General features: G+C 44.2%; 1 protein-coding gene across 6 annotated transcripts; it reads right to left on the reverse strand.

Annotated features, from left to right (window-relative positions):
- Positions 1-975: 975 nt before the first annotated feature.
- LETMD1 (LETM1 domain containing 1) lies at positions 976-9,864 on the reverse strand. 6 transcript variants are annotated; one of them, XM_045184156.3, is made up of 9 exons: positions 9,701-9,864; positions 8,889-9,040; positions 6,996-7,111; positions 6,291-6,373; positions 4,780-4,966; positions 4,582-4,683; positions 4,328-4,480; positions 3,798-3,894; positions 1,337-2,474 (listed from the first exon to the last, which is right to left on the reverse strand). In XM_045184156.3, exons 2-9 carry the CDS (start codon positions 8,893-8,895, stop codon positions 2,404-2,406), a joined length of 816 nt encoding a protein of 271 aa, XP_045040091.1. In that variant the 5' UTR covers positions 8,896-9,040; positions 9,701-9,864; the 3' UTR covers positions 1,337-2,403. The 6 variants fall into 6 exon arrangements, with proteins under 6 accessions (XP_024431302.1, XP_024431303.1, XP_045040091.1 ...); XM_024575530.4 differs by having other exon boundaries at positions 9,594-9,864; XM_024575529.4 differs by having other exon boundaries at positions 8,889-9,061; positions 9,594-9,864.
- Between the last annotated feature and the right edge of the window lie 6,491 nt (positions 9,865-16,355).

A 16,355-nucleotide genomic window follows, 5' to 3' on the forward strand; every position in this document is an offset into this window, starting at 1 on the left:
GACGCTGAGACCCTGGGGTCTTAGAGCAGCCTTCGTGTGTCACAGCAGCACCTCACCTGTGAAATTGCTGAGCTGAGCCCGACAGGCCTTGTACTTGACAGACGTCTTCTAACCCACCTGCATCCCTGTTCCTGGCGGGGAGGGTTCTTAGTTAAGTACATGGGTCCTTAACACTCCCCATCCCCTAGCCTCACAAGACAGAGTGGAGAGTCTTACGTACCTGAGATCTAGAAGCTATTCCAAACCGATCTGCAACCCTCCCCACCCTGCACCTTAGACTGGTCCCCTCAAAGACAAGACTGAAGCTTGATTGGGAGTTGGACTCTGTGGAGAAGAATCTTTCTGAAAGTTTGTGTTGGAAGGGGAGGGTGAGCTGTAAGTACACATTCCCTCCTCAGGAAGGATTCCTAATCAGTTGCTTAGAGACGCATTAGCCTTTGGGATCAAAGCAAGAATTTGAGTCTAATTATTAAACTCATTGCCAACCCCCATGATGATTTTTCTGAAGAAACTAGTTTTCTTCATCTAAACCCTTCGTTAACTCTGCAATTCTGACTCACACTGATCCCAAGCTTTTAAATGCTAAGTGTTAACATTTAGCATTCACTATGTTGTTAAGCAAAGGGCCTTTTCTACAACCTGGTCCATCTCATTTCTGGTGCTACCTGAGTTGGACACAATTAGAGCTCATGGTTGCTAGAAAAGCTAGGCCTCTGGTCACAGGAGCAGATAGCTTCAATCCTGCTCAGTCCAGGCCTAGACAAAAGAAATGACTTCTTATTGCAACTCATTATTTTCCAATCTCCTCACATACTATATACAGGCTGTATTTTCAGTGTGAATCCAAAGCTTGTCTGGTTCTCTGGAAAAAAAAAAATTTTTTTTTTTTTTTTGCCTTTTAGGTCCGTTACATTGTGATAATGCTGTATTTAAAGAGAATATTTAAATGTAATATTAAAGAAATATTCAAAAGAATGGTGTGTTACTCTTTATCTTGGCAGGCCACAATCCAGTTACTGTTAGAAAAAGGGTACTTCTCCAGCACTGTATATAAAACTAATTAGGTCAGTTAGGGATTAGTGTTACTGATAGAAGAGTTTTACGGTGGAAAAACAGAACATTCTCTTTGGAGCATCGAGAGCGTCACTCGCGTCACTCGCACCGTATGCCCTTAGCTCCTCTCATCGGCTGAACAGGCCCTGATCCTGCCTGGTTGGAGCTTTTCCCTGTCCACAGCCCCTGCCCTTGGGGCCTGTTTTCAATTTCATTACTTTCTCTATGTATGTGAGTTTTTCTATTCCTAGTTACCATTTAAAAATCCAGCAACAGAATCAACTTCAAATCAGTTCCTTTGTAATTGCCATCCCGTCAGAAAGTTCTATTCCCACCAGTTACCTCCCCATTAGTTAGGTTACGACAGTCTCGTAAAGGAGCCTTAGCAAAATGATTAGAGTATGCATAAGTAACTTCCAGCAACTGATTTCAGTCTTTACTTGGGTTTTAAAACAGTGCTTCATGCATTCACATTAAGTTACTACAGGTCACTGACGTACATACAGAGACAAAAGCTAACCCCAACTTACTATCTTGATGCAGACCTCTCCTGTCTCCCGGGCAGGGTAGTAACTAGTACGGGATGGGTTTCATCCACGGCCCAAAGGCAGCCACTGTAGGTGACTGGGAAGGCTGCAACACAGTGGAGGTAGCAAAGAGTTTAAGATCCACAAGGATTGTAGCACAGCCCGGAAATTAAGACAAGGGTGTGAAGGCTATAAACCCCAGGGAAGGGGTCAAGAAGCACTTGTATTTCCTTTCATCTTTTCTATTCAAATGTTCCCATAAGTTATTCACTAAAAGATTAAGGAAAAAAGTTATGGTGGTAAAAGGATTTGAGAAGGAAAGAGAAGTTAGTTACCCCAATGAAGGGAACAAAAAAAATTCCTATTTTTGGTCACCTCAGGGTTAAGAGGAGCATCAAAGAACATGCATGTAACCGCTCCAATGTAAGTGGCGCTATCCCCTCACTGGCCAGAAGCTGGCTTTAACAAAACCACTGCTCAAATGAACGCGGCAGTGCTAGGCCCGAGGAGAAGCCCCACCTGGGGCAGAAGCTTACTTCCTAGGATCTGAACTAAGTTTGTCACAGTAAAAGCCCAGTACAGTGGATGCTTCCATTTCCAGCTAATTCCAAGGGAGTTGGGAATGACACCTCACGTGGGCCACCTCTGTAAGGGGGCTTGTTTCGGTTCCAGCCCCCACATGGGTACCGCACCGAAGCCTGTGGCACCTGCTCCTCTGTCTCTCACACATCCAACAGTGCACACAGACAGTGCTGACAAATGCTAGTTGGTCCCACGCTGCAGTCCTGTGACGGCAGGACAAGGACATCTGCTCCATGTTCACTCAGCGCCTTGTCCCAGTGTAGTTGATGGAAAGCAGGACCACGTTGTGTAGCAAAAGGGACAGCTCAGCTTCTGAAAACACCATCAATGTTAATGGTTTGGCCAGGGAACAGCTTGCCTCCTAACTGCCTTGGTTTACAGGACTAGAAACCAGAGGTAGGAAGCCAAGTGCAGGAGCTGTGACATTAATGGACTGTTGTTCTCCAGCTCCCCTGCTTCGCTCCCGTCCCTGCACGTATGCTCCCCTTTCCTTCCACCACAGAGTCCTATCTATTCATCCTTATTTATTTTTTTTTAGGGGGGAAGGGAGGAAGGGAAACATGGACGTGGGAAACATTGATTGATTTCCTCTTACATGTCCCCACCTGGAAATCTGGCCTGTAACCCAGGCATGTGCCCTGACTGGGAATCAAACCAGCAACCTGTCAGTTTGCAGGCCAGTGCTCAATCCACTGAGCCCTGGCTGGTGTGGCTCAGTTCTTGACTCTCCTGTGACAGCAGCAGAAAATTCAGAGATAGTAATGGTACTAAACACCACTGTTACCCTTGGGATTCTTCTGGTAGAAGTTAGTGCTCTGGGGATATTTCTCAGCTGGAATGGGATTAGCAGGCCTACACAGGTTTAGGAACCATCAAGGCCTAGCCAAAGGTTCTGAACAGGAGACCCACCAGCCTAATACTCACCTTAGATACTTATTGTTTAGCCAGTTGAGTGGGTTTGTTTTGAATCTGGATACCTTTAGACTAGTACTTCTCATCTGAGACAATTCTGCTCTCCCTCCCACCCAGACATTTGGCAACATCTGAAGACATTTTAGGTTGTCAGAACTGAGGCGAAGGGTGGTACTATTGGCGTGTAGTGGGTAGAGGCCAGGGATATTGCTTAACACCCTATAATGCACAGGACAGCCTTCACAACGGAGCATCAATAGTGCCGAGGGGGAGCACCTGCTTCAGACAGGTAGGCACTCACGCCGGTGCTCGCACTGTGCACTCGCTTGTCTTGCATGGTGTTTCATTACCTGCTCAGCCCCTGTAGGCTACTGAGCTTATGCCTTCCAGTTAGATAAGTATGTGAGAGAAGGGTCTCACAGCACTCGATAACTAAATCCAAAATAGCCCTGGCCAGTATGGCTCAGTGGATTGAGCGCTGGCCTGGGAATCAAAGGGTCGCTGGTTTGATTCCCAGTCAGGACACGTGCGCTGGGTCCCCAGTAGGGGGTGCACGAGAGGCAACCACACATTGATGTTTCTCTCCCTTTCTTTCTCCCTCCCTTCCCCGCTCTAAAAATAAATAAATAAAATCTCTAAAATAAATAAATAAACCCAAAATAATCTTAGAATAAAATACAAAAATGACTTGGATTTTGGTTATGCCAGAGAGATCTGTCTTACCTTTCAGGTTGCAGGAAATCTGCAGCCATTCTGCCAGCCAAGTTCGACACCTCTCTTCTGCAATAAGGGTAGAATTCAAGCCACGAAGATAACAAGCCTGCAACACTCAGGAGAGAAATGGTCCTTAATAATCACAGAGCAAGGATGCCAAGGAAGTGTAACCCCGCAAATAACCCGAAATCTCCTTGAAATAAGTTACAACCTCATCCCAAGAAACCTTTCTCCATGGCAGTTTGAACTAAGCTGACAAGCAAAGAGGCCTATAGAAGCTAAAACAGTAGATCTAAGGTGTAATGGCCTTGATTTTTGAAGGACCAGAAGAAACATAAACCAAAATTACTATGGGCAATTCCTTCTCAGTACTTAAGTTCACTGAGGAAAAGAAAAAAAGATCTAGAAATGAGGTGAGAGAATAAAGAGCTTGAATTTTGCTATAACAAGCAAGACAACGAGCTCTTTGTAAGCTCCCAGCCCTGTGAACTCAAAAGTCCACTGAGAGTGGAGGGATGGTACTGCAATCAAGCTCTTACCGATTTCACTTCCTGAGCAGTGAGCTGGCTAACCCCCAGTGTTGCCAAAGCCTTGTCCAGGTGGTGAAGCACAGTGGTGTGAGTCTTTAAACGGTGTCTCAACAAGAGAGATGGCAGGTGAGGTGTGAGAAGCATGGCTCGACTCAAGGCTTTCTGTGACACAACGTATTGGGACAGAGTCAACACAGCACTCCTGCAAGCAAAGAGCTGAAGCAAGGGGAAGCTGTGGGAAGGGAAAGCCTCAGAGTACTTACCATCTGCAAAGTATGGAGCTGATCCATGCCCAGAGGATCCTTAGAGAAACCCTCTCTCAGAGCCAGGATATCATGTACTGCCGGATGGGTACCACGCTGCATCTTGGGAGAGGATGGGAGAGGTAAGAGAAAGGTAGCTGTTGCAAATTGAACCTAACAAGATTCCCAGTCTGGAACGAGGGTTAACTGGAGAAATACCTTGGCGCACAGCTCAGTCATGTGCCACCGGAGTCCTGCATCAGAAATTCGAGGGATAATTTTTTCTAAATAACAAAGGATTTCTGGGTGGGACTGCTTCCGGATAGCATGATAGATCTCTAAGAAGTCAACTTGTTGCTTTGGGGTCCAGAAATGTTTGATCAGTAGTTGCCTAGGAAACAGATACCTGAAAAGAAAAGGAATCACAAAGTCACTTGCTGAAACTGGCATCTTTCAAAGCCTTTGGCAGGCATGAATACTAGAAAGAAGAGATGGAGACACTGTTTCCCTACCACACTGCTCTTTTTTCGCAAAGGTTCTCAGACCAAGGTTTAGGGATACAGTGAAGCACAATGTCGAGCCACGCTGTGAGGTTCTGTGAAAGGAAGCAGCAGTGGAAGAGGACTGCAGGCAGCAGCCAGATAAAATGACTTCTTTGAACCAATGCGAGTATTTTGGACACAGTTGGACGGAGTTACAGAGCTGGACACTGTATGTGATGTTGACAACGTCACAAAGTAATAGTCTTCGTGTGCATACAAAGTAGAAAGAGCAAAACTGCTTTTAATTCATTTCTCTCTACCTGTGTGGTAGTTTTAAAACATGGCCACAAATTCCCTGGCACTCCTCTTATTGAAAAGTGATGTCTATGTCCCTTCTAAAATCTGGGTGACTGACTCAGCCAATAGAAGAGAGCAGAAGTACGTCTTTGTGACCTCCAAGCCTGGGTTACAATGGTTTCTCTGGGCCATGCAGATTCTTATTTGCTGGCACACTCACTCTTGGAGCCCTGAGCTGCCACAGGAGAAGTCGCACCACCCTGAGGCCACATTAAAGAGGCCACAAGTAGGCGCTGTGGTTGACAGTCCCAGTCTTCCAGCCACCCCTGCAAAGGCATCAGATATAAGAGTGACCTCAAACCACCCAGACTAGTTCCTTCACCAGCTATCAGTGAGGGACCTCTGTCAACACCACATGAAGAGAAATGTCCATCACCCACTTGACCAAATTCCTGACGCAGCAAATCATAAAAATGGTGCTTGTTTTAAGCCATTAAGCTTTGAAGTTGTTGTACAGCAACAGATAAGTAGAAGAACATGCAAGGTCATAATTTAAAAGTTGTCAGCTTCGGATATAAAGTAATAAAGATTTATGGTTTCAAAATATGAAACACATTTCTCTCCTTAGGAAAAAAATTTGTCCCAAATTGCTATGTCTCTCAGGGAGTGGGTTATTGCCTCTAGGAATAATGAAAAAGGTCATTATCTTATTTCACATCATATAGGGGCAGCTAAGAGACAGGGAGAGTCTAGACCATCTGTACTTACAGCTGTCCCGTACCCCGGGTGTTCTGCGCAGCTTTTATGAACCTGGGGCTAGTGAAGAGACTGCAGCAGGAAGTTTGATAACTTCTGCTTAGCTTCTGAATGGAAAGTTCTTCATAAAATGATTTGTGATTTTTAAAATCTATAGACCTTCAATATGCTAGGGAGACAGGAGTCTGTACTCACATTAGCAAGAAGACCAGGTAGTTGGCAAAGGGCGGAATGGAAATAATACCTAGGAAAAGACACTTGGTGACGTCTCGACGGAACTACGCGGAAATAAACACAGATGCAGTTTTAGCCCACATTCTTAACACAATGGCCACCCGTGCCACCCCACCGTGCAGGAAGCTTCTACCACAGCCCAGCAAAGGATCAAGGTTATGTCTGTCTACCTGTAGCTGGTTGGTTCCTAAGGACACAAGCCCTGATTTATTTACTTTTGTATCCCAAATATTCTCGAGTGTGAGGCCTGACACTATCCAAATCCCTCAGTGAACTCTTCCTGATCTGCAGCTCGGGTCCTAGAGTCTTACTCTCAGCTTCAAAACTACTCGTCAAGTCACCACCAAATATCACTTTCCTGCTGCCTCTTGGATCCTTGCAGATTTTTCTGCGTTCGGAAACAAATTAGATTTTACTGTCTCTAACTTCTATTCATAACGTGTGCCTGAAATTCTATGGAGCTCTGCTACGGAGGGCTACAACTCTGAAAGAATCCAATTTTGGCAAATAATCTGATGCTCTCGTTTAGTTCGATACTTTAATCTCATGGCAAAGGGCAAAAGCTTGGTCAGTGGTTAAGAAAATAGAAAAGAAAAAAAACTTGAAATCTTGGTTAATTTTAATTACCTCACCATGAACTTCTGGGTACCGGCCCCTGGCCCATACCTGTCTCATATGCTCCATCTCCCGGTATGAGAGTTGATGAAACTTTATATTGTGCTTCCACATGTTCGTCTTTATTCTTCTAGCCTTTTTGGCATCAGCCCAAATCATCTGCAATCCTGCCTCATTGAAGTAGAGGACAGAGTGTGATGTCACCCCAGTATGAATCTCACCACAGCCTCCTATTCCAAGCCCACCCACAATACACACGTTTGTCCTTCCCCAACACTACTCGACATTAAAATTTCCATCTAGGTCACTTGAAGCTCTTGTGAGGCCACCCTACACATCTTTTCTCATTCTTGTTCCCACAGCACGTCACTTCTCTTCTAGCCAGGTGGGCCTTCTGTGTGTGATCTGCTATGGAACGGTCTCTCTTTTCTGCTTCATTACTCATTCCCTTTTTAAAGTAAAATGTCAAAGCTCCCTAACTTCAGGAAGTCTTGTCTAATCAGCTCTGTGTATTCCCCAACCAGAAATTATCTCCTTTCTAGAACACTTTTATAATTACTGTAATTCAACATATTTCTATGATTGTGTTTTTCTCTTCATTCTAGAATTCTTACATTTATCTAGAACATTAGTTTTTAAAAATGCTTTACTTATAAATGAAATAATATACTGTCTAGGTTGGCTTGAAAATAATACAGAAGCATGTGTATAAGTGAAATAAGATGGGAGGTTGTGAATTAATTGCTGAAGTGCGGTTGAGCACACAGAAGCTCATTATATTATTTTCTCTACTTTTGCATATGTTTAAAATTTTCCATAATAAAAGGCTTAAAAAACGAAACAACCAAAATGCTTTCAGACCCTTTTCTGTTTGATCCTAGTTACAAACTGGGAGCTGACAAAGCAGCCTTTCTTATCTCCACTTTACAATTAAGGATGAGCAATTTGCACATCCACAAAGCTAGTAACAAGTATGATAATATTCAGAGCTGACAGTGTGGTATTTATTGTAATTGGTATTGTGATAAAAAGTATAAAGTATAATAGTTATGGCTACATTTATTGAGCCCTTACTATATCAGGCCTTAACTACTTTACATGTATTAATTCAATCTTCACAAGCATAAGGTCACACAGGTAGGTTTCACTATTATCCCCAATTTACAGATAAGAAAACCAAACGACAAAGAGGTTAAGTAACTAGCCCAATCACATCGCCAGCGACAAGCAGGGATTTGAACCCAGGCACTCTGGCTCCAGAGTAGACACTTGACACTACATCATCTCCTGGTAAGTAGCACAGCTCTGATTTGAACCAAAACGTTCAGAAACCAAGCACTGCAGTGCCATTTCCACAACATGCTAACTAGGATAGGTTTGTGACAAGCATTAAACATTTTCTTATGGGCCAAGGCAACTGATAAATCACAGGGCAAGTCTGTGCAGCCGTAGATCGCTGCCATTGTACATGGCAAATAATTTCTACTATAGTTAAGTGTGTGGTTAAGAAAAATGCAAAAATACCCTCTGGGTGTTGTTAGAAGTGGTTTCTCATAATACATTTAATTTTTTAAAAAAATTATTAATTTGTGAGAGGGAGGGAGAGACACATCAATTTGTTGTTCCACTTATTTGTGCATTCATTGGTTGATTCTTGTATGCGCCCTGAGGGGAAGGGTGTGTTGAACCTGCAACCCTGTGTCTAGGGATAACGCTCTAACCAACTGCGCTACTCCACCAGGGCTGCTCTCACAATTCCTCTCTAGGAACACCCTCGAGAAGTGCTAACTTAAAAAGATTTATGTTAACCCTCAAGCATTTGTGAAACCTAAGACCCCAGCTCACTCTCCCATAACAAACCTTGCAAATTATCTTTCTTACTCTAACCCTCTGACAATGCCCAAGAGCTAATTCTAGTGATTTCTATTTCAGTTTTGTTTTTACCTTTCATGAAGGTTGTGTACAGGACATAGAAGCGGGGGAAATGATGATCCAAAAAACGATGGTATTTCCCACTAATCACTTTTGTTTTAGTCACCACGTAAGAGATTAAGCTCTTCACATCTGCCTTTGGAGAAAGGTGAAGCTTTGAAGACCTACAAGGAGGATCAAAGAGACTATCTGGGAATCAGTCCAAGAAGCCTCTTCACACCTGGCGTCCCTAATGTAAGACACAGGCCTCATAGAATGTACACTGAAACCTCCGAAATACAAGGAAGACCTTGGGATCAAGAGGAGATAAGCAATCAGACTGAGAAAAACACATGAGGCAGAGGAGAGGCTAGGCAGGTAAGGACGTCGGGGAGTGGTATGAGTCTGGAGGGAGCGCAAGGCCTGAGGCCAGAGCAGCAGGATAGAGACAGACAGGTGAGACCGAGGTAAACAGCGGTAAAACCCGAGTCGGAAGAGGGAAGCTGAAAGACGAACTCACGACGCGCTGGGAAGACTATATAGGGCACTAAGAGTTCAGAGCGTCAAGAAGCCAGGTCCCTAGCGGGGATCGGGCTGCGATTTCTGAGCAAGAGAATAAAAACCCCGAGGCCAGAGAGTGGAGGAACCCTGACAACTAAGAGACAGCATGCAAGCAAGGATGAGACACTAGAAGGGCCTGTACATCAAAAAATGCTTTTCCTTCTCCAGGTCCCTCACCGAGGGGCCCCCCAGACCAGTCCAAAGCGAACAAGTTGCAGCCTCCGGGTGACATAAGGTGAGGGGGTGACCGCCAAACCCCACACAGCAGTCCGAGCCCAGCACACCCTGGAGAGCGCCATCTTCTCAGCGAGGGAGGGGGGAAAAGAGGTTTTCTTCACGTCAAGGTTCACAGTACGTCGCGTTCGTTTGATGACGCATGCGCCTTTCCTGGGAGTTGATTGGTAACCGCAGACCGCCTGCCTCGCGCTAATCCAGCTCCTACGAAAGCCGAAGACTGGGTATGGAAGAAAGGGTAGGATTGGTCGCAGCCAGTACTTCCTAGTTGAAAGGCGCCGGAAGCGGGCTCTCCCAAAGGGAGCGAGTGTCGTGCCAATGGTAGGGTTTGTGATCTTGAGGACGTCCTCTCTTTGAGGGCCTAGTGACCCCCTCTCAATTCCCTAGCGCCGTCCGCGCCCTCCGTCCGTAACCCAGGCTTTGGGGCCTTAAGGCGGTAGGTGCCTGATGTCAATTTGGCAGTGCCTGGGGCCACGGCGCCTCCTGGGGGCAGGGAGGACCCGCGGCATTCTCTAGTGGTGGCGGCTTGACTGGGCTGAGAACTGTCCGTTTCCAGTTACGGTCAGGTGGACGGAAGCCTGGGAGCGGCCTCTGTGCAAACTAAGTCTGCTTTTTCCTTTTGTCTGGTTTCCCGGATTAGGTTTGTGGGAAAATGCCTCTCCTTAAGCACCTCTTGCAGACCCAACTTGGGTTTCAAGTGTCACTTTCCTGAGAGGCTTTCTTTGACCAAAGCCCACACGTTTTTTTTTTTTTACCCCTATCACCCTGTGTATGTTATTTATAGCACTTAGCACTTACATGCTTTATACATTTTTTTCCTTGTTTGGCAGGTTCCCTGAACTATATTGAGGGCAAGCGTCTTGCCTTATTCACTGCTATACCCTACCCCTAACAATAGGTGCCATACCTGACGCGTAGTAGGTGTGCAATAAACATTTTTAAATAAATTAATAACTGAAACCGGAAAAGATTCCCAGAAGTGGCACTTAGCTGCCTCCAGGAGTTAAGTCTTCTTGAGTACATACGAATACAGGATGGGGCAAAAGCAGGGTTACAGCTGTTTGTATGGAAAACAAGACTGCAATAATACACTGTGTCACAGACACACAACTGTAAACATACTTTGGTCCTACCCTGTATTTACTCCCCATGAAGGATAATAGAGCATTCCATTTGGAAGCAGAGGCTGGAGTCTGGCGCCTTAGACCACTTGACCATCCTGACAAGCACCCATTTGGAACCTGGAGATCTTGGTTCAAATCCTAGCACTGCAACTTCCTTTAATATATGTGTAACCTTGGATGTGTCACTCTAGCTCTGAGTTTGTTTCCTTTATAATAGTACCTGTCTTGTAAGAGGTCTGTGAAGATCCAAGAAGAAAATGGTTGCGAACGCTCCCACAGCTATAGGAGGCTTTCTGGGTCACAGAGCTTTCTGTCAGTGTGGGCTGTGTACGATTGTACCACTCGTGCAGTCAGCAGAAAAGTTCTGTGCGTGGGCGGCTGTCAGCAAGTGCTAAGTGGGCAGGATACAAAGTTGACTAAAAAATGATCTCTGCCTTCACGCAATTTCCAAGGCTTCTCAACTGCTATGTATGTCTCAAGACTGTTCAATTCTATGCCCTGGCTGGTGTGGCTCAGTGGATTGAGCACCCGCCTTCAAAGCAAGGTGTCACAGGTTGGATTCCCAATCAGGTCACATGCCTGGGTTGCAGGCCAGGTCCCCAGTAGGGGGCCTGTGAGAGGCAACCACACATGGATGTTTCTCTCCCTCTCTTTCTCCTGCCCTTCCCCTCTCTCTAAATAAATAAATAAAAAGATCAGTTCTAAAATTCTAGAACACTCCTGAAGGGGGTTAAGACCAGAGTTTTGTGAAGGAAATGGGAAGGGAAGGAACTGTGCCTGGGAGGACAGAGTAGAGGAAAGGCATTCCATACAGTGAAACGATATGGCAGGAACACAGGAATTCATTTACTTCTTCTTCAAATATTTATGGGTTAGTGCCCCTCACCCCAATACACACACACTAAATCTTGTTGGTTCTGTCTCCTGTTCAGTCGTCCCGTTTCCTTCTCTCCTGTGCCACGGATCTAGATTACTGGAGTAGCTTCCTTGCTGGTTTCCTGTCATGTATTTTGGCTTTTCTCCAGCCAGTTCTCCATACTGTAGCCAGAGAAAGCTCTTGAAATTGCAAATCTAAGCTTGTCGCTTTCCTTTATAAAACCTTTCACGTTTCCTCTGACTCCAAGGACAAAGTTCAGGCTCCTTAACCTGGCCTCCCTTCCTAGCCTCACCTCATGTCTCATGGTATCTCTTTCCCCTTAGCTCTCTATGCTAAGAAATACTGGCCTTTCAGTTCTACCAAAGGCCAAGCCACTTTATACCCCCAGGCTTTTATACATATTGCTCTTTGCCTGGAGTTTCTCTCTTCCTACTTGCCTTCCTTTGAGCTTGTCTTTCAGGTTCCAGCTGAAATGGTAATGATAGCTAGCATTACTGAGCAGATACTATGTGCCTCCATTGTTCTTAGTGTATTAAGAAGATGTATTAAGTCATTTAATCCTCACTTCATGAGGAAGATACTATTGTTAGCTCCATTTTATAAGTGAGTAAAATGAGGTTTTAAGTAACCTACTCAAGGTCTGCCCCTGCCTGGTGTGGCTCAGTGGCTTGAGCGCTGGCTTGAGGACTGAAAGGTTGCTGGTTCAATTCCCAGTAGGGGCACATGCCTGGGTTGTGGTCCAGGTCCCTGGTCTGGGCACATAGGAGAGACAGCTGATTGATGTTTCTCTCGCACATCTATGTTTCTCCCTCCTTCCCCCTTCTCTAAAAATAATCTTAAAAAAAAAAAAAAGACCTGAGTCAGCAGTTGGAACCAGACAGACTGGGCACATGAATTACTGCTGCTTGTGTATAAACAGCACTGTTACAGGAAACTCTTAAGCCCGCAGAGTTAGGTTTCCCTGCAACTCGTCTTGTAGCTGGCTATACTTATCCTTCACAGTACTTAAAATGATCATAATTAACAGTGGCATTATACATTTAATGACTGTGTTCCCCATTTGTTTGTAAGCTCACTGTATTTCTGGTCCCTAGCACAGTCCCTGGCACAGGAGGTGCATATTAAGTATTTACTAATTGAATAAATATCTTATATATCAGAGTATAAGGCAATGTTTTTCCTTTCAAAATAATTCCTTAGGAAATTGCTTTATATTCTGTGTTCTTTCATTCACTAATAAGTAGTTAATTAATTCACTAATTTCACAGTTATTGACCATCTCCCCCAGGCCTACTTAGGACAGTCTACATTATAAAATGTTTGAGAGACTGGTTGGAATACTAAAGTGAGGCAGTACCCTTCGGAGCCTAATGTGAAGACTAGATTTGCTTGCGGACCTCAAGTGTCAAAGTTAAAGATAGGGATTTGATTTGAAAGGTACTAGGGAATCACAATGCATTTTGCCCAAGGGAATGACAAGATGAAGGCAATGTTTTATAAAAATTACTCTGGAGTTAACACAGATTAGAGTGGGAAGAGACTGGAGATTCAGGATATCAATGAAGTTATTTTATAAAGATCTGGATAAGAGATAGTGAGGAACCACCAGACTGCCCCAAAATGGTGAGCATCTTTTAAGTGGTCCCAGATTTGTGCTGCAATCAGTGGGAACCAGATTCGAGCACCCCAAACCCATATGTCATTTAACTCGTTGTCAGCAGTTGCTGTTGTTCATTTGGCGGACATTTGAGGGCCTGCTCTGTAGCCCTTCTGCTAGGTTCCAGGAAAATGTCAGGGCCTTTTGCTCCAAAAGCTCAGAGGTTTAGTAGAGAAGACTGACATTTAAAAATAACTGTGCTTCAGCCCTGGCCAGGGTGGCTCGGTTGGTTAGAGTGTCGTCTCGGCACACCAAGGTTTTGAGTTGAATCCTCTGTCAGGGCACATACAAGAATCAACCAATGAATGCATAAGTGAGTGGGACAACAAATCGATGTCTCTCTTTCTCTCCCCCTTTCTCTAAAATCAATCAGTAAATTAAAATTAAAAAATAATTGTGCCCCTCTCTCACTCTCTCTTGTTCTCTCCACCAAGCTGGGGCACTGTGAGAAGGCAGCGAGCCAGAAAGAGGGCCATCAACAGAAACCAGCCCTGGCAGCTTCTTAATCCCGGACTTCCTGCATCCTGAGCTGAGAAAATAAATGTCAGTTGTTTGAACCACACAATCAATGATACCAGTGCTGGGTTATTTATGTGATTATTTATTTAGTACTAGGTCTAGGACTAAATACCTAGAAGGGCCAGCACAGGCGAAACAGATGAGACAAGCAAAACAAAGGGGTGTGCTGAGGGCGCATCAAATTAGAGAGCGTGCCCCGCCACGGGGAAGATGCCCTGGGCACTTCGTCACAGGGTGGCAGAGTCTCCAAATTTTTAGGTAAAGCCAGAAATTCAAGTGTGTGAAGGTTAGCAACTAATTTAAAATGATTTTAAAAGGGAAAAATAATTATGCTATCATATGATAGGTGCTGTAAGAGGAAAATGTCCAAGGTACAGTGAGAGTTAAACGAAGGAGCAGTGAATTGAAAAATCCTGGTGGTGGTTATGGTGGTGCCTCCAGATAAAGAGAAGTCGGGTGTGAACCAGGTCATGGAGGATAGATTGGATACTGACTGGCAGACAAGTACTGTGAAGAAGGGCTTTTTGGAAAGAGGGAGCGGCTTGTGCAAAGATAAGAAAGACTGGAAAATTCAGGGAAAGATAAACCTCTTGCTAGTACAGACAATACCTGCAGTGATTTGCTGCTTTTAGATACTAATTCATTGAGTTTGACAGGCTGTTTGGGGGCACATGATTCTTCTGAAGTAACTGAAAAAAAAGTCCCAGGCTGAAAGAATTTTAATAACCAATGGTTTGTATTAAAACTTCTTAATTGCATTTCTTTCTTCTTATATGTTAAAAATGTTTTAAAAGAAAAAGAACAAAGAATATTATAATATTCATCTATGTATCTACCACCCAAAATGAATACATAATGCCATACCTATTTTTCTTTCTTCCCTTAGGTAGCCCCTTTGTAAAATCAGTCCATTTTTAATACTTTGAACATACATGAGTATATCTTTGAATTTTATATAATAATTTATATTTAAGTGAGGTCTGTCCAGAAGGTATCCAACCAGGTACTATGAAAAATAGAGACATTTATTGAAAAAGATACAAGATACAAGAAACATTGTATATAAAACAATGACGCCTCAGTCCTCTTCAAAGTAGGCACCTTGAGACCTCTCACAATTCTCCCAATCACCATCAGCTGCCTCGTATATTTTCCTGAATCTTATCAAGAGTCTGAAAAGTCTTCCCTTTCAAAGGTGATTTTAGTTTGGGGAAAAGCCAGAAGTCACAGGGTGACAAATCTGGGCTGTAGGGGGTCTGAGTCAACCTGGGTGATTTGATGTTTCACCAAAAAAACTCTGCATGAGATGTGATGCATGAGCGGGCGTGTTGTGATGAAGTTGCCAATCACCAGTTGCCCGTAGTTGTGGCTTTCTGAAACATCTGTAGTTTCTGCAGAGGAATGTTCACGCTTAACACAAAATTTGATGCAGATTCATTGCTCTACTTGCTCAGTCATTTTGAATGTGTCGGCCACAGTACATGGTCACTCAACAGCATCTACCACCCTCACTGACTAGTACAGTGAAGTTGTCATTGTTCATGCATGCGCATTCCAGTCCACTCCCCCTGGCTTCCAGGTTATATTGATACCATACTTGTTATATTTACAATGGCTGGACTTTTTCCAGACCTTGTATATATAAATAAATAGTATATGGTATCTAAAAAAAATATTTTTTATCCTCACCTGAGGACATTTTTTCATTCCTTTTAGAGAGAGAGAAACATTGATGTGAAAGAAATGTTGATTGGCCCTGGCTGGTGTGGCTCAGTGGATTGAGTGCCAGCCTTCGAGCCAAAGGGTTTTTTGTTAGATTCTCAGTCAGGGCACATGCCTGGATTGTGGGCCAGGTCCCCAGTAGGGGGCACACAAGAGGCAACCACACATTGGTGTTTCTCTCTCTCTCTTTCTCCCTCCCTTTCTCTCTATCTAAAAATAAATAAAATCTTTAAAAAAGAAAAGAAAGAAAGTTGATTGGTTGCCCAATCGGGGATCAAACTGGCAACCTGCGTATGTGCCCTGACTGGGAATCACACCTAGGCGACCTTTCAGTCTATGGGACACTGATTCAACCAACTGAGCCACACCCGTGAGGGCTCAGTTGGTATTTTCTTTAATGTATTTTTTAAAATGTTTTGAAAATTCAGGGAGCACTCCTGCACCTTTCCCTTCCCCCTTCTCCTTCCCCCACAGGCATTCATCTCCTAAACTAAGGCATCCTTTTCTCTGACTCTCCAGTGAGCTGACAGCAGCCCCACCTGCACTCACTGCTTTCCCATAATGTTTCCAGAGAGCCAAAGCAGCCCCACCTAGTCTCTCCTATTGCTTCTTCTATCCTAGGACCTTCCTTGTTCACTGCCTCAGCTTTAATAAATGTATTCTGAAAAAATATATATATATTTGGTTTTGCGTGGCCTTTTTCTGTTTTGTTTCCCTCAAATTTGTTTTCAGAATTCATCCATGTGATACTGTAGACCAGGTACCATTTGGAGAACAGGAAGTTCATTAATTTTGGCTACTGCTTG

Source organism: Desmodus rotundus, chromosome 3, assembly GCF_022682495.2.
Source record: "Desmodus rotundus isolate HL8 chromosome 3, HLdesRot8A.1, whole genome shotgun sequence".
NCBI classification, from domain to species: Eukaryota; Metazoa; Chordata; class Mammalia; order Chiroptera; family Phyllostomidae; genus Desmodus; species Desmodus rotundus.